Source organism: Camarhynchus parvulus, chromosome 1A (genome assembly GCF_901933205.1).
Source record: "Camarhynchus parvulus chromosome 1A, STF_HiC, whole genome shotgun sequence".
Taxonomy (NCBI): Eukaryota; Metazoa; Chordata; class Aves; order Passeriformes; family Thraupidae; genus Camarhynchus; species Camarhynchus parvulus.
Genome location: NC_044586.1, coordinates 32,053,619 through 32,078,127, shown reverse-complemented (window position 1 = coordinate 32,078,127; position 24,509 = coordinate 32,053,619). Strand labels below are relative to the sequence as shown.

The 24,509-nt window shown below is 38.6% G+C and overlaps 1 protein-coding gene across 2 annotated transcripts in view; it reads right to left on the bottom strand.

The window, feature by feature from the left end:
* Positions 1-5,581: 5,581 nt before the first annotated feature.
* PPP1R12A (protein phosphatase 1 regulatory subunit 12A) overlaps positions 5,582-24,509 on the bottom strand; it is a 113,609-nt gene continuing 94,681 nt past the window's right edge. Inside the window, exons 20-25 of one of the 2 annotated variants that reach the window (XM_030960395.1) lie at positions 21,670-21,686; positions 20,378-20,519; positions 19,619-19,723; positions 18,702-18,749; positions 14,182-14,232; positions 5,582-7,707 (exon numbers count right to left, since the gene is read on the bottom strand). In XM_030960395.1, the coding sequence (XP_030816255.1) occupies positions 7,621-7,707; positions 14,182-14,232; positions 18,702-18,749; positions 19,619-19,723; positions 20,378-20,519; positions 21,670-21,686 (450 nt within the window). In that variant the 3' untranslated portion in view covers positions 5,582-7,620. Of the gene's footprint in view, positions 7,708-7,738; positions 12,536-14,181; positions 14,233-18,701; positions 18,750-19,618; positions 19,724-20,377; positions 20,520-21,669; positions 21,687-24,509 lie in introns of those variants that run through there. The other variant, XM_030960397.1, reaches the window with a different exon arrangement.

Below are 24,509 nucleotides of genomic sequence, written 5' to 3'. Positions count from 1 at the left end.
AACTGGGGAGCAATGAGCTCTGGAAGATGTAACCAGTGATGAGGTCTGCAGGGGAGTGAAACACGAGAAAGAACTGGCAAATGAGCAGAAAGTGCACGAAGCGAGCAGAAGGATGGGAGGTGGTCTGAGGGGCCACAAATAGGCAGCAAGTACAAGAAGGACTGAATGGGGGTGCTGGGATCTGAATGTCCAAAGGGGAGTTTCCATGGTCAGGGTGGCACTCAGGTGCAACTGAGAAAACTGACAGCTGAGGTGAGGAGATGGAGGAGAGGCTGCTCTTTCCAGCAGCTGTGGCATGTCGGCAAGCTTGTAGTGACTTGTTGGTAAAATATGAAGTAGTTCTTGCACTCAGTGCCTGCATGTAGCAATCCTGAGTGCCACTCCCCATACAAAGGGAAATTTAGACAGTGCTCAAAATCCTGCGGGAAGTGACTTTGGGGGTCTTTAAACCCTAAAGATCCCTGGTCTTTATATCCAGGGATAACAGGGAATGTAATTAGACTTCAAAGCACTCTCTTGCACAGAAAATAATTTTAGATGGTGGCTTGGAAATAGGGCAGAACCCCATCCAGGCAGAACTGAGGAGAAAAGGCTGAGGAAGTCAGAAAATGCAAGTGCTCACGGTGTACTGCACCAGAGAAGGGACTGAAGGGAGAACTGCAAGGACCTCACAGCGTACAGAGCTCTCTGGTCACACAGCCAAGCAGCACACAGATGATACTCAAAGGGGGCTGAGCAAGAAGGAGTTAACCAGTGTTTCGGCATTTCAGCCAAGTGCAGTGCTGCTATGAACCGCTGATTTGACAACTTCCGATATGGAGGATTACTTTTTTTGCTGTCCCTCTTCTCTGTAGCAGAGCTGTCCCGTGGTGCTCGGTGTCTATTCCCAGTCTGTCTCTTCACTCAGTACGGGAGCGCTCACTGTGCAGGGGCGCCTGCCCGCACTCACTCGGATCCCTCCCGCCAGACCCACCGGCCAGCCCTCCTTGCGTTACTGTTTCTGCCTCCTGAGGGATGGATTTCAGCTCACCAGCCGAGCCAAGCGCACTTGGCCGTTCCCAGGGTGTCAAGCTCTTTTCGCCGGCTTTCAGTATAAGATATTTAAAAGTAGTCCTTGCCGTCTTCAGACTAACCTAGTGCGTTCCTGGTATCGATGAATTTGAGATTGCTGCTCTCTGCCTCGCTTCATCGGTCATACTAGACCTGGCTCAGTTTACATCAGAGGCAGAGTTTCCTCCAGGCACTGTCGTTTGAGCCATTCCTACGCGCGGGTGTCGAGGGCAAAGCGGGAGGGACAGGTGCAGAAGCCGTGCTGCACTCCCAGACCACCGGGGAGCGGGCTCAGGCTCTGCCCGTGCCCCGTTGCGGGGCCAGAGCTGGCCGGCACGGCGGGAGCCCCGGAGAGCCCCGAGGGAGCCCCGGAGCAGCCCGGGGGAAGCGAAGCCGTCTGGTGCCACCTCCCGGCTACGCCGGCCCCAGCGGCCCTGCCGCGCTCGGAGCTCCTCCACGGGCTGGAAACTGATCTCGAGGTTATTATTTCTAGGCAGAAACCGGTAAAGTAATATGAGGGCGTCAGGAGGATCGTTTCTGCTCCTTTCCCCTTATACTTCTGAGTTCTTCCTTTTTAATGCACGGGGCTAAAGCAGCATCATAGAATCCTGTAGTGAAAGCTCTCTTATTTTCATAAAGTATAGAGAGTGGCTGTGGCTGCGCTACTGGGCAATTACTTAACATAATGCATTGCCAATAGCCATGGGTTAAGTGGGAGGAAAGAACTTAGTCTAATTTGGTGCTTTTCATACAGCTGAAAATAGAGCTGAGCTGCTAACAGCTGAAGAATCACCCACACTATCTGCAGTTAATGTAAACGTGGATTTTTATTCTAAACAAGTTTTTTCATTAAATCTTCTTTCTAGTGGCTAGACTGTGTGGCAAGATGTGTATATTGTGTAGTTTTGTGTAGATGTGTATTTTGCACCAGCTGATGTAAAAACTCATGCTCTTTTCTTGGTCAGACTTGGGGTATAGACCCAAGTAATCACATACAGAGAGCAGTAGCTTCATTTTAGCTGCAATGTAGCAATTCCCTCAGAGCAGGTCTATCTTTTGTGGAATAAAAGACATCATTAAAACGTGTATCTAAGCAGCCACAAACAAGGGCAAGGACTATTTTCTGTCTGGGGAGAGATGAAGGCAGGGGGAGGAGCAGCAGCCAGCCCTGCTGGGGTCCCGCCCCAGGCAGTGCAGCAGGTGCTGGTTTGCTCAAAGAGCAATTCAGCCCAGTGAGTCTCTGCTCCAAGGACCCTGTTCCAAGGACTCTGTAGAGCAATGGGGGGAGCACAGGAAGATGATACCAAATAAATAAATAGCTTCTTTCCCACCACCCACCATACTTGATTGTGTTTTTTTTTCTTTCTTCTCAGCAAATAAAGCAAAGGGAAAAGACCACACCAGAAGATGAATCGCACTGTCTTGGCTAACTATTCCTGCTAAGGATAGGTTTGCAAAACAGAAGTGTAGAACCCAAGCAAGAAGGGTGAAATAATTAGAGTTGGAATGTGGGGCTTTTGTCCCCACTGTAATTGTCCCCACTGTAATTGTCCCTGGGCCAGATGAGAAACATTAGACATCCAACAGGTGATGTTTTCAGATGAAAGAACTGAACAGTTCCTCCTTTCTTTAAAGGCTACATACTTTTCCTATCTAATCAGTGATACAAAATGGGGAGGTGCTGACACAAGCAGGAATAGCCGATTACCTCATCAGTATGGCAGCAGGTCTCCCTTTAAAGTGAGCAATTAACTGTGAGTTTTGGAGGTTTTGTTTTGCTTTTTAATTCTGTCTTCGGTGCAGGAACCTGCAGTCACCTGTCACGTCAGTTCTAGTCTTATTTTACATCTATATTGACGCCGAGCAAAATATTATTTGCTACTAGTCTCTAACCAGCTCCACTGCTGCTCCTGCAATCAAAACAAATGTAAAGCAAGTAACTCCAGTTGCCAGCATTTTTTCACTCATGTGGCTTTGATTTAAGAACTTGAGGAAGCTGAATCACCACAGCTAAATGTAACAGTGTGTACATAACCATGAATAGCAAGAGCTTCTTCTGGAAAACTTAAGAGCATTTCTTCTGTTCCCTAGCAGACAGACTGGCTATCCCTATGTGGGAAAAAAGTGTAATTTCACAGAGGTGAGCAGTAGAGCTGCAACAGAACTGTTCAAAAGAACCTTTAAAGCAAGTGGGAAAGCAACCCCCCCTACAATGCACTGACATGTTTCTTCTGTCTCTTTCAAAGTACCCTCCCCCAAAAACTGTGTAATGGCTGTGAAGTTTGTTTTGTTGGGTTTTTAAATGTGTATTGTATAGTGAATTTGTGTCATGCTTTGCTTTAACAGTCCTCTGGATTGTAACTGCCAATAAATTTCATCTATAAAACATTATTAATCCCCCAGTTGCACAATTAAAGCACCGTCATTAACTACTGGCCACACTGTACCATATCAAGTTAGAGAAACTGAAGCTACTACTAAAAGGTGAAGAGTGACTTCAAGTGTAACTAAAAATGAGGTTGCTTAAACTTTCCATACTACACAGGCTTGAGGGCTCAGCTGCCAAGAGCCCTTGCCCACTCTTCTTTCTAGGGAGGCCCAGCCTGGAGCTTCCCAGGATCCACAGCTGCACCACATTTCAGCATGGCAGATTTGGCCACCTCCATTTATACTTCTGTGACGAGACCACAAGCAACAGGGCAGAGACAAAAGGGTCCATGTTCCTTTCCTGAAGAGCTGGTGTGCTACTGAGATGACTAATACCTCAAGATGGTCATAAAAGAAGAGTAAAATGCCAGCTGCAGGAAGTCAAGACACTTCCAGGATCACCAGATCAAGTCAATGTAATGATGATTTCATACTCAATTTAGAAATAAATTAATACCTCCTTTGAACAGTATTATGAGTCAGCAGTGAGCCATAACTCATACTGTTGGCTGCACTGGACATTTCTCTGTTCAGGAGTTTGGATGAGATGGGGCCTGGCCTTGAACTCTTGACTTGGGGCCAATTTTAGTCTAAAGTCACCATGCAAACCATTCATTTTCTGACATGGTCCTGCCTTTCCTAGTCTGACATCATGGCATACTTTTTCCTCACCCCCTGCTTTTTTTGGTGTAGATTTCCTGTCTACCATTATATTTTGGCATTATGTCATCACTCTTGACTATAAACCTTGTGGTTATGCCAGCTAACAGTCATAGGAGCCTTCTCAGATGGAGTCCATTTGAGTCTGATAGAGGTGAAATAATTAAAATTTCTCCCTCAGCACACATCTCCTAAGGCAGGTATCTTCAGAAACTCAAAAGCATGTCTTTTTCCTTGTCTAAAACATATGTAAGTAACTACTCTTCCTAAAACAGAAATGAGAGGACCCTTGTATGGCAACCCAATTGCTCTTATGGCAGCAGATGAACAGTGGCTAGGAATCCTGGACAGGTAAGATTAACACCAGTTTAATGTTCATGTGAGCACAACCCAAGTTTAGCCAGGACAGTATTTCTAAATGAGAGAATTCTGAGATTCACATTTTGTACTTGGTGCTGAGTAAACAAATGCATTGACCTGCACGCTATGAATTGTAACGGTGCTTTTGGGGATCTGGCAAGGAAACAGCAGTAAAGCAGTATGAAGTAGCAATTAGGAAAGCTGAGAGGAAATTGTTTACAAGGGAGACAAGGTGGACAAGAAATGAAATTCCAGCTCCTGAGTTTTTTCTTCTAGATAACTGCTATTGTTTGGACCCATTAAGGTCAGGCAGTCCTTATGTAGCCATGCTTCCTGCATTCTCCTCCCACTCAAGTGTCCTGCACTCATTCCTCCTCCCCAGGTTATGGTTCTCTCCACGGCTGGAGCTGGTTCTGGGCAGGCCCTTTGCCTCTTCACTCTCCACACCAGCTACTTCATGCCTCTGTGTCTGACGTTAATTGTGGACACAGAGATCCCTCTCCATACTGTGACAAGTCCCCTGAAAATCTAAGTTGCTGGTCTGAATTACCATTTAAGGCATTAGTCATTTAAGGAAGCTTGTCAGAGTCACCAGCCAGCAATAATATACTTCTTACATGCAAACAGTCTCCTAAATAATAAAATAGTCTTCCATGACCCATTTTTCACTGTGTTGTAGCTGGATTTTCTGAGGATGTAATGGATCTTGAACACAATCAGGAACAATAAGACAATGACACAAGTTTAGCAATTGCTTTGTGAGATTAGGTTAATATAACGTAAAAAATGGTTCTCACATTCTGCACACAGACAGGTTTATGTAAAATATATAAACATTTGTCCAAGTTGTTACAGATTGCATAAATATGGCATTTTTACTGTTGCATTTACAGATGTGCATGTACAATGATGTGCAAATAATCACAATCTGATTACAATCTTTGAAAGGTACTTGAACCTTGCATCCAAGTAATGCAATGAATGAAAAATGCCCACCAAAGAATTTAAATAGCAAACTTATAACATGGTTTAAATTCATAACAAATTTCAATGTCTTATCAGTAAAACTTTCACACATTTAAAATATTTTGTATTCAGTTTATTTGTATATGTCAAAATACATTTTTTTCCAAAATAGTGGGTTTTGCAACTAGTTTCATGCAGATACAAGGTCTGCTCAGTACTACCAATAAAATCAATATAGCACAGTAGCCATTCATTTTTTAGATATAAAGAATAAATAACCTAAATATAAAACACTAAAATATTAGAAACACGTATTTAATCATTCACAGGCACCCAAACTTTACCAAATATAATCCAGAATATGCCTAACTGTCTTGTAACAGAACTCAATATGTTGCAGCCATTCAATTCTTTATGTTAGCATAAGACAATGGAAGTCCCTATGGTTCAGACCCAACCTCTCATACAGATCAATTACAATAAGATATCTCAAACTATCCGTGTACCTTTAAAATCAAAAATCCTGAGCTTGGTAGTAAGAGCATAACCTTACATCTTCAAAAAACCAATCAACAGAGAGAGGACATCACGTCTTCCTTACCAAAACATATCCCACCCCTGTAAAGCTAACCCTCCCTCCCCCCCAAGTAGGCAGTAGGACACAACCTTTTTAAATGAAGGGGTACAAATTCACATTTAATATAGTATACAATATAATCCATAATACAATAGCTACTACAAGCTTTACAATGTACAATTTGTTTTAATGGCTGATCTGTTCAGTGGTTTTAGGCAATAAACTATGTGCCAATAGGATGTCATATTTTGAATGGTTTAGTGAAAATATAAAAGCTGTTCCTAACAAAAACGATCTTCACTTAAGTACTTTTTTGTTTTTAAAGGCCACTGAAATGTATAAAATGGTCTGACACGGTGTTATCAAATTGGATGCCTTCTCACATGGCAACAACAGTGCATATAAACATTATTGTGAGTGTAATGGGTTATGCTTTTCAAATGATTTAGTACATTACTTTGGCTAGCACAACAGTTTTGGACAGCACTCAGATAAATACAGGTATGTGAAATGTAGTGAAGCAGTTATATTTATGCATTTTTTATTATGGTGAACACTATCAAATGAAAAAAAATGGGACAAAAAGATAATAAAGTTTTTATATAGTTTAGACCTTTTGTAAAGATAGGGCTCCATACAATGTACAATGTCTAAATTCTTTATACCATAAAAATTAACGAACTTTGTTAAACACACTATTCTGGATAGCCTAATTTGCATTAACAGACATTTGCAATAGGGAAATATATTCAAGCATGCCACGTGGTGGTCTGAAAAATCAAACCAGTACACATTTATATATACAGCATCACTCAGTACCTGCTCAAATGAATGTGACGATTACAGGATCTAACGTCTTTCACTACAAACTTCTTTTTTTTTCTTTTTTTTTTAAAGTGACCAATAAAGGCAGAAAACAGGACTCTTAAAATATTTCTAGTTTCAACTGATTTTTAAAGCATTTTGTATAGGAAGTAAATGCATATTGCACAAACAGTGAAAGCAAATGTTCCACCAAACATCTCTGTTCCAGGTGGTTGAACAATACAATTCTAGTTAGCTACACAAATTATGTAATTTAAAAGGGTGTGTGGTCTCTGCAAATGGTAAAGCTGTGAAAACACTGTACAAGAAAATCTGGTACACGAAAAATTAGAAGGGAAAAAAAATCCAAACTTAAAAACTGAGTATAGGAAAAAAATGGGAATTGTGGCACAACAAAAATGTTATTGAGTAACTGTCTTCTGTGAGAGCTGAAAGCTTTTGTTGATGTAAAGTGTTTATGTACAACTAAGGCTTACTGGTTAAATATCTGAGGCGTATCTGGCCTTGAATACTTTCCTTATTATGCTGTGGCTGTAAACAAGATTTCTCAGTCATTTTATCTTCTCAGCAGCTGCATTTTAACAGAAACAATGATCTTGATACAAAAAAACACACAGGTAAGAGGGTGTTTGGCAGGATATCTGAAAATGACAGTCTCCGAAGGATCTTCCCGCACTTCCAGTGACTGCCATACCATGGTCCACTGGAGTTATTAGTGATGTGCAATACTGTTACTTGCTGCTGTAGTAAACCTTTTATTTGGAAAGTTTGCTTATAACTCTGATCAAGGCCCCATTTTCATCTTTTAGCCTCTGGTTGTCTGCCTTCAGGTCTGGTAGCATCTATGAAAAATGAAACACGGTGGTTATTTGCTGTTACACCCCAAGTAAAAGCAGCAAGACTAGACAAGGACTCTGAGTAAAAATCTTTATTCAGCTTAATTATCTTGGCAGTTCTCACACTTCATATCAGCAGTTCAGAAAAATCTCCCCTTTTAGCATGATACATTTAAGGGTTAGAGATTAGAAGTTTTCATTTGCTTGGACTAGATGCACTAAAACTCAGTGGTGCAGATGACCAGCCTCTGACAAAAGCATTTATAGTAGCATGAGGAAAGTAATGAAATACTTCGAATTCCAGGGGGGAGGAAGGGGGGCAGAGGGAAATTAACTACCAACAATTTAAAGAGGCTTGTCTATACTGCACTTGCAGAGTTTCAAAAAAACATGCTGTGGCTAAGCATCTCTACCACGGTGCCCTTGGATGATTTCATCCTGATCAGATACAGTGTGATTCAGCTTGTTAGCTCATAGCATTAATCCTCCAACCACTTCCAAAATCATGTTGAAGCACACATCCTGTAATTTGAGATCATGTCCCTGAATAGCATAGTTCACACAAGATCACATCACTGAAACAGATCACAGCAATACCAGGCTACACACTCAGGCAGACAGGTTAGGGATCGGCAAGTTACGGCTGCCAAAGGAGATAGGTGACACACAAGCATAAAAGCTGCAAGGCAGAAGCCAAATGAGGTGAGAGTTGGACAGGATCAGATAGGAAAGGAGGACAAGTCAGGGCATAGAAGTTGGTACTGGGAGAATTCAGCTTCCAGAGAAACAAGAAATTATCTCAGCAGTTCTCTGTATCTACATTCACACACTGATAACAAACGACCTATCACACTCACAGCTCAATTCTATGGATTCTAGCAGGGGTTTCACACAGGAGGTAACACCTATTCCTGGACACTGGTTACTCAGTAACCTTAAGTGCAAGTGTATGCAGGAAGTTCAGCTACCAACCTACCTAACACCTGTTACCCTCTTCTTCATTATTTTTTTAGCACTGTTTATTTTCATTTTATTTAAGCAAAATTATACTTTCAATCCCATTATATTCAGAACATTATAATGGAATAGAAAGAACTAGTAAGTTTAAAAATGCAGGGTCAGTTAACTGTGCACTAGAGCTTTCATTTTTACATCTCCTGTCCACACTCACTTCACTGAACTGCACTCTTTCAAAGTGAATCTACTGAGCTTGTAGATTTCCCTGTAGTTTATTTCCGTGCAAATACCAAAGTATGTGAAAGGAAGTTGACAGGAGATCATAAGAAGAAAAAAGGTAGTTTCTACAATTAGAGTAGTCAAAAATCATTCAGGTATCCTTGATTCCAACTCTGTTTTATGGATGGGCCGAGGGAAAGCCACTGAAGTTGAGCTCTTTAGAGTCACAGGGAAGCTTTCGTTATAGCCAAGTGAGAGCTGTGCTCTGAACAAAAGGAGCTGTAAAACGCTGATTACTTTCAAAAACTAGGTAAATATGTTTGAAATTGGGCAACATGAGTGACCTTTTTGCAATTGTCAAGCATTATTGTTATTGTTAAAGTGTAAGCTGTAAAAAATAACTACTGTTGTCCAAGATAGGGGTCATATCCAGACAACACGCATGTGTCCACAAATAATGGAACAGCCATTTGTTCAGGCAAACAAACCAAAAGCTTTTCTTCCTCCTTTCCATTCTGCTACAGATTTCATACCAAAGGTACTGGATGAAACCACAACAACCCTCATCTAGCCATGCACAGGCAATCAAGGGAGTCTGGTTTTGTACTGGTTAAATAGGTACCTTGAGTAGCATTGTGTGTGCATTCCAATGAAACCTCAAAGTAAACCCAGGAATGTCACAGTCCTCTTTCAACTTACTGAGCAGCGAGGGAGCTGCAGCCCAGAATGGTTAATTACATAGAGACAGACCCACAGAGAGGTAGATTTTCTGGTGAACTACTTTAACAAAATCCACTGCTCAAAATTAGAGCTTTAACATAATCAGTACCATTACATATCTGCAAATGTCTGCAGGTAGATTTTAATCCTGATTCAATTAATAGGTAGAATAGGTCTTAAGGAAATACTCTCTTTTGTTGTGAGTCTACTAGAGCATAGGGGAAGACTTGTAAGAGACAAAAGGGTTATATGACAAGATAAAATGGTATTGAGTTGCACTAGGAGATGTTTATATTGCATAGTAGGAAAAAATTCTTCACCAAGATGGTTGTCAAGCAAAACTGCTCAGGGAAGTGGTGGAGTCACTATCTCTGACAGTATTTAAAAGATGCGTAGATGTGGCACACAGGGCATGGTTTAGGGGTCGTTGGACTGGGGTACTGGTTGGAGTTGATGATTTTGGAGGTCTTTTCCAATTGAAATAATTCTACAGTTCTGTCAATAGCAGGAGATTCATCAGGAAGGATAAGCACACATAACCTAAAATACTTACACTTCTCATCTATACTAATCCCCACATACTTTAAACAAATCTCTTGGAGCAGTGCATTTCTGTGGGTACTCAAACTTCTTGTGAGGTGACACCATACACCTTTAATGTCAAGAGGGAGGAAAAAAGGCCTTTGTAGTAAATTCAATAAAATTACAGTAACACACTGCACTTTGAATTCCAATTTGCTTCTCACTAAAATAGCAAAGTATCTTCCTGTGCTAAGATTCGATTAAAAATGCACTGTTTTGTCTGTCTGTACCATGACTAGCTAGTAACTTTGCAGTATTATCATTTAGCAAATCATGATTCAATAATCATCTGACATATGTGGAGCCATCTCAGATCTGTAAAGTAATCATCATGTCTGTGTTTGCTGGAGGATTTACCAGTTTGTACATACAAAACAACCTGGTTAATAATGATTACAAAAAGCTCATGAACTGCTGAAGTACCTGCTCAGATTACTCAGGCACACTGCTATTGTTAACCTACCACCATACTGTCAAGGCTCCCTGGATATGTGACCATTGCTTCTCTTTTGCTGGTCAGGCTACTCAAGCTCCACAACGACCTGCCATTGAAAACTTCTGCTCTCCTGCTATGGAGAGGAATACTGAATGGTTTTCTGTGGTTAACACCCCAAATGGCTTACCATGGTTAAAGGAATGCCAGTGCTAGCAAAAAAAAAGACAGTATGGATGTGTAGATGCGGATAGCAGTCATTAGATTAGCTCAGCTGTGTTGAAAAACCACATTGTTTGCCGAAGCTGATGCAAGATGGACAGCCCCAAAGGGGCTGCTCTCCCTCCTCATGCAGCAGTGTGCTCCTGCTGCTTTCTGCACAGTTAATTTAGTGATCTAACAATACTGGGGTGAGATGGATCAAGTACCATTATGAACAAAGTGATTTGTTTTCAGCCAGGTCAGTGAGCTGACTTCACTTCCTCAGTAAGGGTTAACACAAGGGAGCATTGCAGAATGCAGGGCCTGGATGAGGAACACCACATCTTAATGTTAGTCCAATTCCAGAAAGACATCAAGCAAAAGGATAAACCTCTTCATTTCAGGCCTCTTAGTGGGGAAAACCCGAGATCAGATTCTGAGCAGAATGCACACTCATCACGTTCCTTTCCAAGTGGGAAGGGGGGTAGATGAAAGGAAGCAGTTTAGCAAGAGTCACTGTGCAGAAGGCTGCCTTATTTTTTTCAACTACACATCTTAAAAGCTTGCTGTAAACTCCAGCCTAGACACTTGTTATATTTAAGAGGAAGAAAGGCATATAGATTTGGCATAGAATGCAACCACATTTTATCGTTATGTAAGTTTTGAACCTTCCATGGGTTTCTGTAACCTCCCTGAAATAACACTAAGAACAGGAGACTAGCATTGTTTTCCAAGATGAAACTCAAAGTAGTTCATACTCTTATCAGAAGGGATCTGAACCAATCTGACACACTAGGCAGAGTTTGTTTTGTGTCTGTGATTTTACAGTCCATGCACTGTAGGACTCTCATCCACACTGGGATGCCTATATGTATAGCAATATAAATCAATGATCTTAACTCTGTGCTAGAACCGCATGTTTTAAATTGTCTATGTAAAAATAAGGATTGGCAAGACCCAAATGGGAAGTTAAATCAATAACAGTAATCAACTTGAAATTCCAATACATTTCTGAAAAAACAATACTTTGGTCCCCTCTGAAACACTGAAATACACAAATGTAAGAAAAATGGTTGCTAATGCAGCCATTCAAGAATGCACAGTATTGAAACTGGTTCTCAAACACTCTTTTTTTGTTAAGGTAAACTTTTATCAACTCTATGCACTTAAACCAAACTGCAGAAAGAAAGCTCAAATCTTAATTTTAATTTGTTAGAAACTAGAGGCAAATCTACTTGAGCATTTACACAAACATCAAAACAAGAGACTGACTTTAGTGTATCCTCATGCAAACCCAAATCCTTTCAGTTGCTGCCAAGATTTTAACATGTCAAAGGTCTCCTAGATCCTTGCCAATTTATTTTCAAGGACAAGCTTCAGTGCTAGCAGGGACAATACCACACCACTCCAGCACATCTGCAACATCTCCTGCTTGTACACTGGGCACCATGCTTTAGCTGTAGCCACACCTCCAGAACCGAGCAACACCGAGTCAGTTTCTGACACACAAGTGTTAATAGTAAAATTCTGCCCAAGCACAAACTGAATGTCAACACCTGCCTGGCTAAACAAAGGAGAAGGAAGAAATTACAAGTCCACAGAGCGCAGTTGCCTACAGGACCCTGACAACTTGGCAAGCACTCGGGTCAAGGCCCTATTCTCAGTCACCAGTCGCTCATTTATGTGTTTCAAAGATTGAATCTGCTTTATTTGTTGCAGCTTCTGCAGGAATCAAAGAAATAGGAGTGAAAATGAGAAAAAAATCCACATGTATATTAGATGAGCAGAACTGAAAGAAAACTTAGAAGAAACAGTCCTGTTTAAAGTAAATAAGCTGCTGTGAAAGGAAAGCATCAAACAAGTGGCACATTCTTGAAAAGCAATCTAAGTACCAGTAGTGATTAGTCACAGCTTTCCAAAACAGTTCAGGATGCATTAACAATGAGAGCTATTCCTGGAATTCTTCACTTAACATCCTAATTGCACAAACTGAATCTCCTATTCAAAACCCTGTACATAATGACACGTTTAACAGATACTTTTAAACAACTGTGCAACAAACTGGGAAGAATATTTAATATTTAATTCAAAACTTTCACTTCTTGCTTATTGAAAGCAAACTTTTGGAAAAAGCAATATATCTGTATTCTCTATTTTTATCAGAAGCCCTGCTTCCCCTAGAAGCTCACATCCTGTCTTCTATTCTTAGGCAGACCATTACTTTCCTCTATCATAGTTTGTTTTTTCTGTATTTCACTCTTCAGACCCTTCAAAGAATCACGGACCTTGTGTCCTGCCTTACAGTAAACTCTCTTGGTCCGAATCCAAGGGAGCCAGAGGCATCACAGTTGCTCTTCTGCCTGTCAGCTTCAATTACTTCAACAGAACTTGGTGCGTGTATTTTAATGAAAAGTATTTGGAAGTTTATGCCATTTCCCAGCACCAGAGGGAGCTAAAAAATGAGCTTAAAAGGAAACTTCTTATTAAGCAGTACAAATTTGACAAATATCAAATGTCAAAATAATGGTATTTTCACATTCCACTTAAATTCTATGAATTTTGTAGGCCATATCCAATGTTTATACAAAAGGACATAATAGAAAATAAACCCACCCAAATTCTCACCCTTCTTAATGATATCAGAGGTTTTAACACTGATAAAGACTGGTTAAAAAATGCAAACAAACAGAAATGTAATTTATTTAAAAAATAATATTGCTTCTGAGATTCACTTTATACATAGGTGAAAAAAGCAGAAATCAAAATGGTAAGCGTCACTCGTCAACAGCTCAAATCTACCTACTGCATTTTGTTAAGTAAAACATGATTCACACTATACAAACAGAAGTTTTTCTATCAACATTGTAACATGCCATCTAATTAATAAAGAGCATGAGATAAGGACTGAAACAACATTTAACGCTTAAATATCTATACAAGTGTATGCTACCACTATTTAATAATAATGGATTTTAATAATAGTAATTAATAAATAAAACTAATGAGTATCACATCAAAATTGTAGACTGCTATTCCATCTTGATTAGCTCAAGATATGCTTCACTCTAACCACCTCCAAATGTTTCATGTTAGCCACGTTATAGAATCCTAGAACTCAGCACCTTCTTCGCAATCGTACCCATACAGCTGCTTATGCCAGCACCGCAGCTTTGCTACAAGCTGTGTGACAGGAGTGACTCTGACATGCAGCTGTAACTTAGTTATTTTCTAGTGAAATTATAGAAACCAGTAATACTGGTAATTACGAACAACAACAACAACAATAATAATAATAAATACCAGTAAGACTACATGTCTTACTGACATAGTAATACACTTTGTTACTAATAGTGTACTAATTCACTTACTTTCAGTTCCTCTTCCATTTCAGATATCCTTCTTTCTAGTGCTCTTCTTTCCTAAATCAGAAGATGTGTGTTAATGCTGAACAATACAATGTTTTAAAAATTATAGCTCGTAAATACTGTGGTAACAGTGAAATACTTCAAGTTTCAAAGATCATACAACCAAAAGCATAGTGTGGACAGAAAACTTGTGACGGCAGTGATACATAGAAATTTGGTCAATATGGAATTTTAATATCCAAAGAGGAAGAGATAGAGAAATTCATATCAAGTCCTACAAAAAATACCCCTTCCTTTTCACCAATTTAGAAAGGTTTTAAGTATACAACTTGTTTGGATTTATTTTTCATGAGCTAGGCTTTTGTAAGACCTTAATATCCAAGAAATGCAGAAAATTATCAGAAACAAGAATATTAAAAGATACAAGCACAGAAGCATAAGCTTTCACAGGCAAAGCTAGCTGAAACATCTGTCTCAGCTCAGTGGGATCTGTCCACACTCCAAACTGCAACAGTTGATACAACTGACACTATAGGACATAGCTCAGTACCAAAGAAATCTAGTTACATGAGATCAGCTGCTTCTTGAGAAAATGCTTCTTGAATATTTTCTGCATTTCTCGTATAGTTTAATTTTCCTTTTATTTCCCTTTTTACCTGAGAAGCAGGAAAAATTATCCTTTGTATATGAACTTGATTGCACAGACTATAAAACAAGCCAGCTTATGGAAAGTTAGCTTAGGATTTTCTATACTACACTGCAGTCTGCAGTGCAGATACATTTTTATTTTGTTTAAACCTGTTTTTCAACACATCTAACAGATGAGCAGCTAATGCAATAGACTTTGGGGTTTATAGCTTGATTGCTTGCTTTCCTGTGTCAGACAATGCAGTGTATCTCATTTAAAAGCAGCTGCAGTTATCAGTACTCTACATTCAGATTTTTTTCCAGAGGGTGAGAGGCAAAAGCAACAGATTATTGCGAAGTGGACATATGCATCTGCATACAATAGTGTTATGCAAACAGCAAGCAGCATTGACTGAGTGTGTAAAACTTTGGTTAGATCATACCGCCCAGTAGATACTGACTCTTGCCGGAAACCTTTCAGATATAAATCATTTGAATTTAGTTTAATCACAGTGCAGTTATACCCCAACATTTTCCCATTACAGCAAACAACTTTAATTTTTATCAAAGTAATAAATATATTACTGCAGTTGTTACTAATTAATGTACTTAACTCCTTCAAAATAAGACTTTTTTTATAATGACTCTAATGAGTGTAAGTACCAGTGAGTCAACGGGACGCAATTAACTAATAAAAATCCCACACTGTCTTACAATACTTAGAATTTTATCTGTTACCTACTAGTTTTACAAAAAAACATATATGATGTGTTCTTATATTAAGCAATATTCAACAATTTTTTCTATTACCAAGAGATGAACAATCAAACAAATTTCAAAATTCCAGGTGTCTAGAAATTCTTACTCCTTTTGAAGCATTTGCTTAACTAGCACGTTGAGCTTGTCTATTAGCAATAAAAACCAATTCAGTAAAATCTTTAACTGACTTTTTATACTTCGCATTATACAAATGAAACAAATAGACTGGTATAGGAATAACAGTCTTTGTAGAACTGTTTTGTTCCTATTATTTGAAGCTATGCTCCTCTTTTTCTTGAAGTGCTTACTCTTTTAGAAACTGGTTTGAGGGATGCCAATGAAAGAATGCACTGCAGTGTCACTGAGAAGATTTGCCAGTATTATTTGATTATTTCCTGGACTCAGAGAAAGCATGTGAAATCTATGAGGACTAAAATTTTATTATATACTTCCTCAACTCTGTAAGATCTGTCAAGTAACATTTGTAACTCACAAAAACAAAAGGAAAAAATCAGATATACACAGATATACAAATATGAAAAACTGACCCCTCCAGCGCTATACAATTTTTAAGAAGTAAAACCAGATGTATGTGCTTACATATATTTGTATAATCAATAATACAAAGAAATACACCTCTCCACAATTCAAATTTCCAGCTGAAGAATTCTAAATTTGGGAAAGATATTGTTTAAAGGTACCTATATTTTTCTGATTTCTCATCCAGACTGAAACCTCTAAGTTTAAGTTTTGGTTTCAAGTCTTATTACCACATCATACAGAATTCTGCAAAGGGCTGTTTGCATATTCGGCAGAGTGACAGGTTGTTAAAGAAACCCTCATTTTTGCCCATGTGTTGCTAGGACCTTGCACATGTGCTCTCATCTGTACCCCATTAGCCCCTTTCTGGTAACCAGTTTTCAAATGAACAATATTTACAGTGTATCACCAAGTCACATCATGGAAACCCACTTCTGAAGGGCAAATTTAAATAAAATTCAAAGCCAGTATTTTCTGAATTTTACTACTGTGCAAATCTAGGCTTAATATATATTCTCATTTTCTTCACTGAAAAGGTAGGTTTCAGCTGGAAAATATCACAGTCCAAAGATGCCTTCAGCTCTTTCTCTGCTGGCCTTTTTTTTCTTACAATTTTTCCTCACTACTTTACTTTTTCCCTCTTCTCTATGTAATTTATATAAAAGTCTTTAGGTTTTTACTTTATTTTAGTGAAGTCACATACTTCGAGAAGTATACTTAGAAAAGCTCGACAATCTCTTTTAATTTTTACATTTTTATTGTTACATTACACATTAAAAAGGCGTTTAAAAAATTATTTTTTAATGCTGAATTCAATAAGCTTATTTCTAGAGATCAGCTATTGATGACTAGCAGCTGAGAATCCTGCTTCAGTCACATTCAACGTGAAGCTTCAGATTTAAACAACAACAACAAAAAAAATCATAAATATATTTCTCATTTAAATTCCTATCTGAAAAGAAGTGTGTAATTATAAACAAGATTAGATGTACAAATTTTGTGTAAACCCTGTTTCAGCCATACAGCACCTAAGTTACATACCTACATCACTAAGTTAATTATTTTATCCACTAGATTTAATACTAATACATTTAGGGAAAATAACATTTCTGAAAGACGTTTTCCTGTTGGACTGAATACCTTAAAAAAAACAGTGCAAGACTTTCTAAAAAAGCCAGTTGTCGTAACGCAATGGCCTGTTTTCGGAGAAAGCCAAGCAGTAATTCAACACTGAAATAATGTCTATCTATGCAGCACTCCATGCATTACCTATGAACCCACACAGTAATGGATGCAGTTCCATCTATTAAATTATAAATGTCCACTTTTGTGGCCATGCTAGCAAGCAGGAAACCAATTAACTGCTGCTGAAACCTTTCTACTGATGAAATCGCTGTCCACACTAGGATGCCAAAAAAATTAAAGAGAAAAATACATGCTAAATGGTAGCAATAAAGTGCAGAGACTATTAAGATAAATATAATGAAACGTCAGGAAGTGCCTGAGAGTATTTCTACATCTCCATGTGCTTTTGAAAAATCTGTTTATATACTGCACAGTTTTGTGTAACTAAAACTTGTTTTGTATAACTAAAACCTAAAATATTGGAAAATCAATACAAAAGGCTAGTGACTATGAAATTTACCAGGGATTAATAAATGTTTACCACATCACTTCTTATTGTCAAAGTCTAATTTTTTTTTCCAGTTTGTCTCTAATGTGTCACTCTAGGATCACAGGAGAAGAAAAGAACACATGGTGTCCAGAGTCATGAAGGAAGCCAAGACCACCACAAAATCAATGTAGTTGCTTTACACTGCCGTGAAACTAAACTTTTATAGGGCTGGATTTTAATTAGCACGAAATTGCAGCCTAAAATTATCATGTGTCCAACTTCTGAAATAATTCCTGTAGTCTACCTCACATATGAATTCACTGCATGACTTCTTTCCCATGCAATTTAGGATTGTTTCTGACTCTGATGCCTCTCTTCCTGCATTGCTTACTCATTCTTCCACTTTCTCCCCATCCCCATTATCATATTCCTCTGGAAAAAGCTACAATGCAAGGAAAGAGGCGCATAAAAATAATTTTATATCATTAGCAGGTTTAAAGTCCCATGTTTGCAAGGCAGAAATAGCTATCTCATTACCAAAAATAATTGGTGCCTCTGGAAAGCTCTGAGGAAATTAACTTCTCTGAATCTTGGAAATGTGTTAAAAGATGAGACACAATGAATCTGCTTAACCCTCTGGAATGCCAACATTGTTTTGGATGAGATGGAACAAGTGGCAGATCCCTGGAGGGCAGCAGAGTTTAGAAACTGGTTATCATGAATGAACAGGCAAACTAAAGGCAATTCTTAAGAGTAACTCCCATCTCACATTCATTGCCACTTTGAAACCTAAAATCCCCAAATCCTCTAAAAAAATGCAAATTATAAGAAAGGCTTCTGTTCCTACTAAAATATATCCAAATCAGGGGTTGCAAAACAAGCTAAAACAAAGCTTGGAGTATTTAGAAGTTCTTTTAATAGGGCAGAAAAGTTCTTTTAATAGAGTATTGAAAAGTTCTTTTAATAAAGGGCAGAAACTCACCCTTTTCTCCATTTCCAAGAGTGATCTGTCAGCAAATCTTTCTTGTCTCTGAAACACAAAATTGATGAAGATATGGACATGTGCTTTGACATAACACAGAACTGAGGAAAAAGACCAATTAGACATTTTAGTATTCTGTCTGAAGTATGTAATCAAAAACATTTTAAAGGGTGTTCAGGGAAGTAACACAGAAATAAAGAATAAGCTGGATTTATCATGCACTTCTTTTGTGACCATCCCTGTTACTTAATCACTACACAGCCTTTGGCTAACAGGAAAAACACAGTATTTCTATCTAAAAGCATTACAAAACAGGCATCTTTTAAATGTTCCTCACTAACATTTGCAGGGTATGCATCAAAGACAATTAAGTACAGGTAAATTGTGGTAAATGTGATCCGACCATATGAAACATTCTACAGCAAGAGTAGACAAATTTAGACAAATCTAACTCCAGTGTATGTGTCTTGTAAAACTGTATGGAGCACTGTTGTCTGACAGCAGTTATTAGTAACAGGAATGCATTATTTGCTCTTCATTTCCAAGATAAAGCTATCTAACCAGCCAGGAAGAACTGTCAGGTTATGTCAATTTGCCAGCGATCCCGCTTGTCAGTTTGAATATAAGCTTAACAGTGTAGAAAGTGTTTACTCCTACCCTGCAAAAAAGTTGCATACAGATACATGCTGGCACGAACCACTACTACCTAAGTAGGCAGAAAGCAGTCTCACATGTTTTGTTCACAGCTGAAGACCAGAATCCTGCACGCTTTTCTCTTTAGAAAGAGAGAAATTCTCCATTCCCATCTTTGGATAAAAAACAAAACCGATGCCTAGTAAAGAGCAGCCCATAGCCTGGGGTGCTTCTGGTTTATTATCTACATTGTTGGTTAAGTACATTTTTTGTTTTCTACAAACCTGAGTGGTCTTCTCCAACTGTAGCTTAAGATCTGTAAGTTCCATGTTGGTGTCATGTAACTGTGCTTTCAGTTTTTCATTTTCAGCTAGAATCTGTTCATAAAGCTAAGAGAAAATATTTGTTAAAAAATCAGATAATAGTGAGATTAGCCAAAAAACCTCAGAAGTATGATGGAAGCACATGTAAAATTAACAAATACATTAACAGTCTAAGAAGTAAAATAAGGATGTTTAAAATTAGCAAGCACGGTAAGGAACTGTTACTAAATATTTTTAGAAACAAACAGCTTTGTATAGGGAGCACACAACTTACCTTACACATAATTAAGCCACCTTTTTTTCTTCAGACTCCACAGATTACCCCACCACAGTAAACTTTTCAACAAACTCCTCCTCTATTTTAAAACAAGATCTAAACATATTTTTACCTTATATGTATGTAAGCTGGCAAACACATAATAAAGTCTTCACATATGCATACATCAGTTTTAATGATACTTTCTTATGATAAATACTATCATATTATTTTTTAAAATTTGACTGTATCTCAGCTCCTCTGATTTCTCCCTTGCCTTGAAAAGTACAAAAGCCAGAAGCTGTTTCATAATGTATATGTACACTGTAGTGGTTGCTGTGCTTCTCCATTTGGCTAAGTTACTTTAGACAGCATTTCAGATGCAATGTGAGACTACTTTCACACAATTGAAGAAAAGCAGTAATGAAATCCTATTTTTGCACCAAACTTATTGAATCAGATACCTTTTTAAAATCAGGGCTATCATCTTTTTCTAGTCTACTGCAGTATGGTTTTCGATCTTCAAGATAACTCTGTGACCCTGATCGCCCCTGCGCTGAATCGTAACGATCACCTGCAGACACGCTGAGCGATCCCGTATCATATCTGTAAAAGAAAAGTTCTGGTTTTTCTTTGCCTTTGCAGCCAAACTGCGACCCCTGACTGTATCAAATGTTTTAAGTTTGCTGCTACTCAGCTGAAAACAACCAAATGCAATTACGTATTTTTGTTAGACTACCATTTTCTAATTTGACGCAAATTTCATTTTTACATTTTCCAGTACTTCAAGATTCTGGGTGAATATGTTTTCAAATTGTTCAGTCTGCAGAGTAATGCATGCAGAGAAATATTTTAAATGTAATTAAATTATTTAATGCAAGCAAATATTTACACATCTTAAAATACTTTAAACATGGCTTAGATAGCTTAATTCTTATTTTATTTATAAAGAACATTTTTTTAAAAGTGCATTAGTTTAACTGAAGTGTTTTAAAAAACGCTAGATGAATGGCCTAGATGAATTTTAGGTTTTGTTACAGCAACCAGGATTTCAAAACTATTTGTTGTGAATTCTAGTATTTCAACAGAAACAGCTGATGAAACAAATCTTTAGCAGTCTTTATCCTAATAACTAACTCAATAAAAGCCTGTATTAATAAAGTTAAGAGCAATTTCACACTGTTCAATCTTCACTAATCATGTGTTAGAGTAGTTTTATTTAACAGATTTTCACCAGTCAGAACATAATAAAATTCAATAATTAAAGCTAATGGCCCAAAAAGAAATGATTTTTTTTTTACATTATCAATATTCCAGCATTTACTTTTTAACAAATCTTAAGGAATTATGTTTTTCAGATACAGTATTTTTCTTGAGGTTACATAGAAATTTTTCAGTAGGATACTCTAAAAGAAAGGCAGTAAGAACCTCTTGTCTTTGTAAAAGCTGGGTCCATGCTGAAAAATCGTTAGGGCATAGGACTGTGTCCACTATGTTCTATGAAACACCCAGCCTGCCTTCAGTGCACTACAAATACAGAGTTCAACATATTTCCCTACCTGGAGTAGTCCACCCACACATGGCAGGACTGTAGCTTCACAATCATACTTCATGCAAAACACAAGTATCATCACAGCTTTTGAAAGCTCAATCCAACCACTGGATTTAAGCTGAATTTGTACATAAACAACTTAAAATGACAACATGCGGACAGAAAGTGTAACAATTCTAATTAATTTGTTTAAATTGCACATACCTTGAAAGGCTCTCACTCTGAGGTGGGGAAAGGTAAAAAGAGAGAAAAAGGATGGATTGGTGAATAATTTAATTAAAACATATGACAATCTGTGAATAAATACAACTAATCAGGTTAAATGCACATGCTATCCACCAGTATGTATTATCTGAACTGTGTCAAGCTTCAATTTTGTTATGTCTGGAAAAGAAAATAAATATGTGCTAGAATGCACTTGACAAAATATGATTTACAAGGATGTTAACATAACACTCTAGAAGTCTGGAGTGCCCTAAACAGTGGAGTTATTTCAGCACTTGGTGCCTTCTGGGTTTGCTTCCTTGTTATCAAAGGCATCAGAACAGTGTTCCTCAAAGTCACTGTTCCTTCTTTCTCTTCTTTAACATCAGCTACAATGTTTTGAAAATAATGACTTCAGCCCAAAACAATATATTAAGATACAGGATCACTGTTTCAACACAGTGTGACTGGAAACAAGTTACTACACCAACAACATAAGGAAGTTCTTATTAGACTTAATTATAGTAAATTTTGTCCCTGTGGATTCACCACGAATGAATGAACGAATTAATGAAAGTAATATTAAAAAAATAACTCTTTTTAGTTGTCAAGTAAACTTAATTAAAAGTAATGACTTAAGAGTAAGGGAATGTCCTCTAAGTATTACATCAGTCATACAAACCCCTCTGCGTGGTCAATACAAATTCATAATTTTTTCCAATTATTATTCCAATCTTGAGTGAAGACATTTCAGTCAAGAAACTCTACTGATGTATCATCACCTGGACATCCCCCAGTGTTATTCTCCTAGCAGTGGCTGAAACCTTCCCCACAGGTGGTTTTCCAGGGGGGCTGATGTGGCTTCCTTGGTTTCCTTTTATAGAAGGAAACTGTACTTTTTCAATGTACATAGGTAAACAGCCACATCCTCCACAATACACTCAATTTCCCCTTTGACACTTTGAAGTGTATTTACTGCACAGAGGATATCAAAGGTACATGCTGTAGCCTAACCACTCCTAATAAAACACTATTTTCTGTCAAGAGCATAAATAATGTTGAGAATTAAGACATTTTGTAGAAAACTGGGCAAACTATTCTGTTGTTTCACTATAAAATCACTTGCATTGGAAAACACTTCCACTGTGTTTTCCAATGCAAATTGGATCACTGAGTCCAACCTTTGACTGAGCACCACCATGACCATAAAGCTGTCCTGTCCAGTTGCTTCTTACATGCTTCCAGTGATGGTGACTCCACAGACTCTCTGGGCAGCCTGTTCCAATGCTTAACTACCCTTTTCCGTGAGAAAATTCTTCCTCACGTCCAACCTGAACCTCCCTGGCTCAGCCTGAAGCCGTTTCCTTTTGTCCAGTCCCTGTTAGCAGGGAGAACAGACCAACCCCCACCTGGCTACAGCCTCATTTTGGGGAACTGGAGAGAGGTCTCTCCTGAGCCTCCTTTTCTCCAGGCTAAACAACCCCAGCTCCCTCAGCCACTCCTCACAGGACTTCTGCTCCAGACCCTTCCCCAGCCTTGTTGCCCTTCACTGGGCATTCTCCAGCACCTCAATGTCCTTCTTACAGTGAAGGGCCCAGAACCAGACACAGGACTCAAGGTGTGGCCTCACCAGTGCCAAGTACAGGGACAATCCCTGCCCAGGTCTTGCTGGCCACACTATTGCTGACCCAGGCCAGGATGCCATTGGCTGTCTCGGCCACCTGGGCACAGCTGGCTCATGTTCAGCCACTGTCACCAGCATTCCCAGCTGCATTATCCCTTGGGCAGTTCCCAGCCATTCTGTCCTCAGCCTGTAGCACTGCATGGGGTTGTTGGGACCCAAGTGTAGGACCCAGTTCTTGGCCTTATTGAACCATATCCAGTTGGCCTTGGCCTACTGATCCAGCCTGTCCAGACTCCCCTGCAGAGCCTTCCTGCCCTCAGCAGATCAACACACTCCTGTCGAACTTGGTGTTACTTGCAAACTGACTGAGGGTGTCCTAGATCCCCTCAGCCAGATCATATGGGAAAGTACTGAATAGGACTGGCCCCAACACTGAACCCTGGAGAATTCCACTCATGATCAGGTGCCAGCTGGACGGAATTCTATTCACCACCACTCTCTTGCCTGAGGCACATAGCAAAAAGTACACGTCCAAGAACTCTTGGTCAGTCAATTCTATACTTCGCCACCATTCCAGCCCAACACACTCACACTTTCAATAATATTCATGATTTTGGGACTGATTTAGCAGTATTTCGCTGTAATGTTATTAATTCTATCAGAAGCACCACATGTAATGCTATACCAAAATTAATGTCTATAGAACAGAATATGAAGTAATTACAGACCTTAGGATAATGATATGTACCACTGGAAGGGAAGGAAACAGAACTATGCAGTTATGTTAATGTGGCACAGAAATAAAAAAGACAGCAATAGAATGAGTCTCTTAACTAAAATATTTAACAGATGTGTAATGGAAGCTTTTACAAAAAAAAGAAAGAAATATCACTTGAGTTTTATTTCTAAGTAACGAACATGATTCTGTAGTGTGCTGCTCCAGGGTTTAGGTCAAAAGAAATACATTCTTCTTATAGCTCAGCTTATATAAATAATCCCTTTTAACACCTCTTCATCCCACTGCCAAATACCTTTCTGTTTTCAAGAACTTTTCCCATCAAATTAAGCCTATTATACAGCTTTCCACTGACTTTTTAACAAGACAAATAGTATTTGTTTAGGATATTTAGAAAACCATTTTGTTCACTGAAGAAATTACATACATTGCGCTCTTCAATTTTCTGTGATTATTTAAATTAACTTCGCATATTATTTT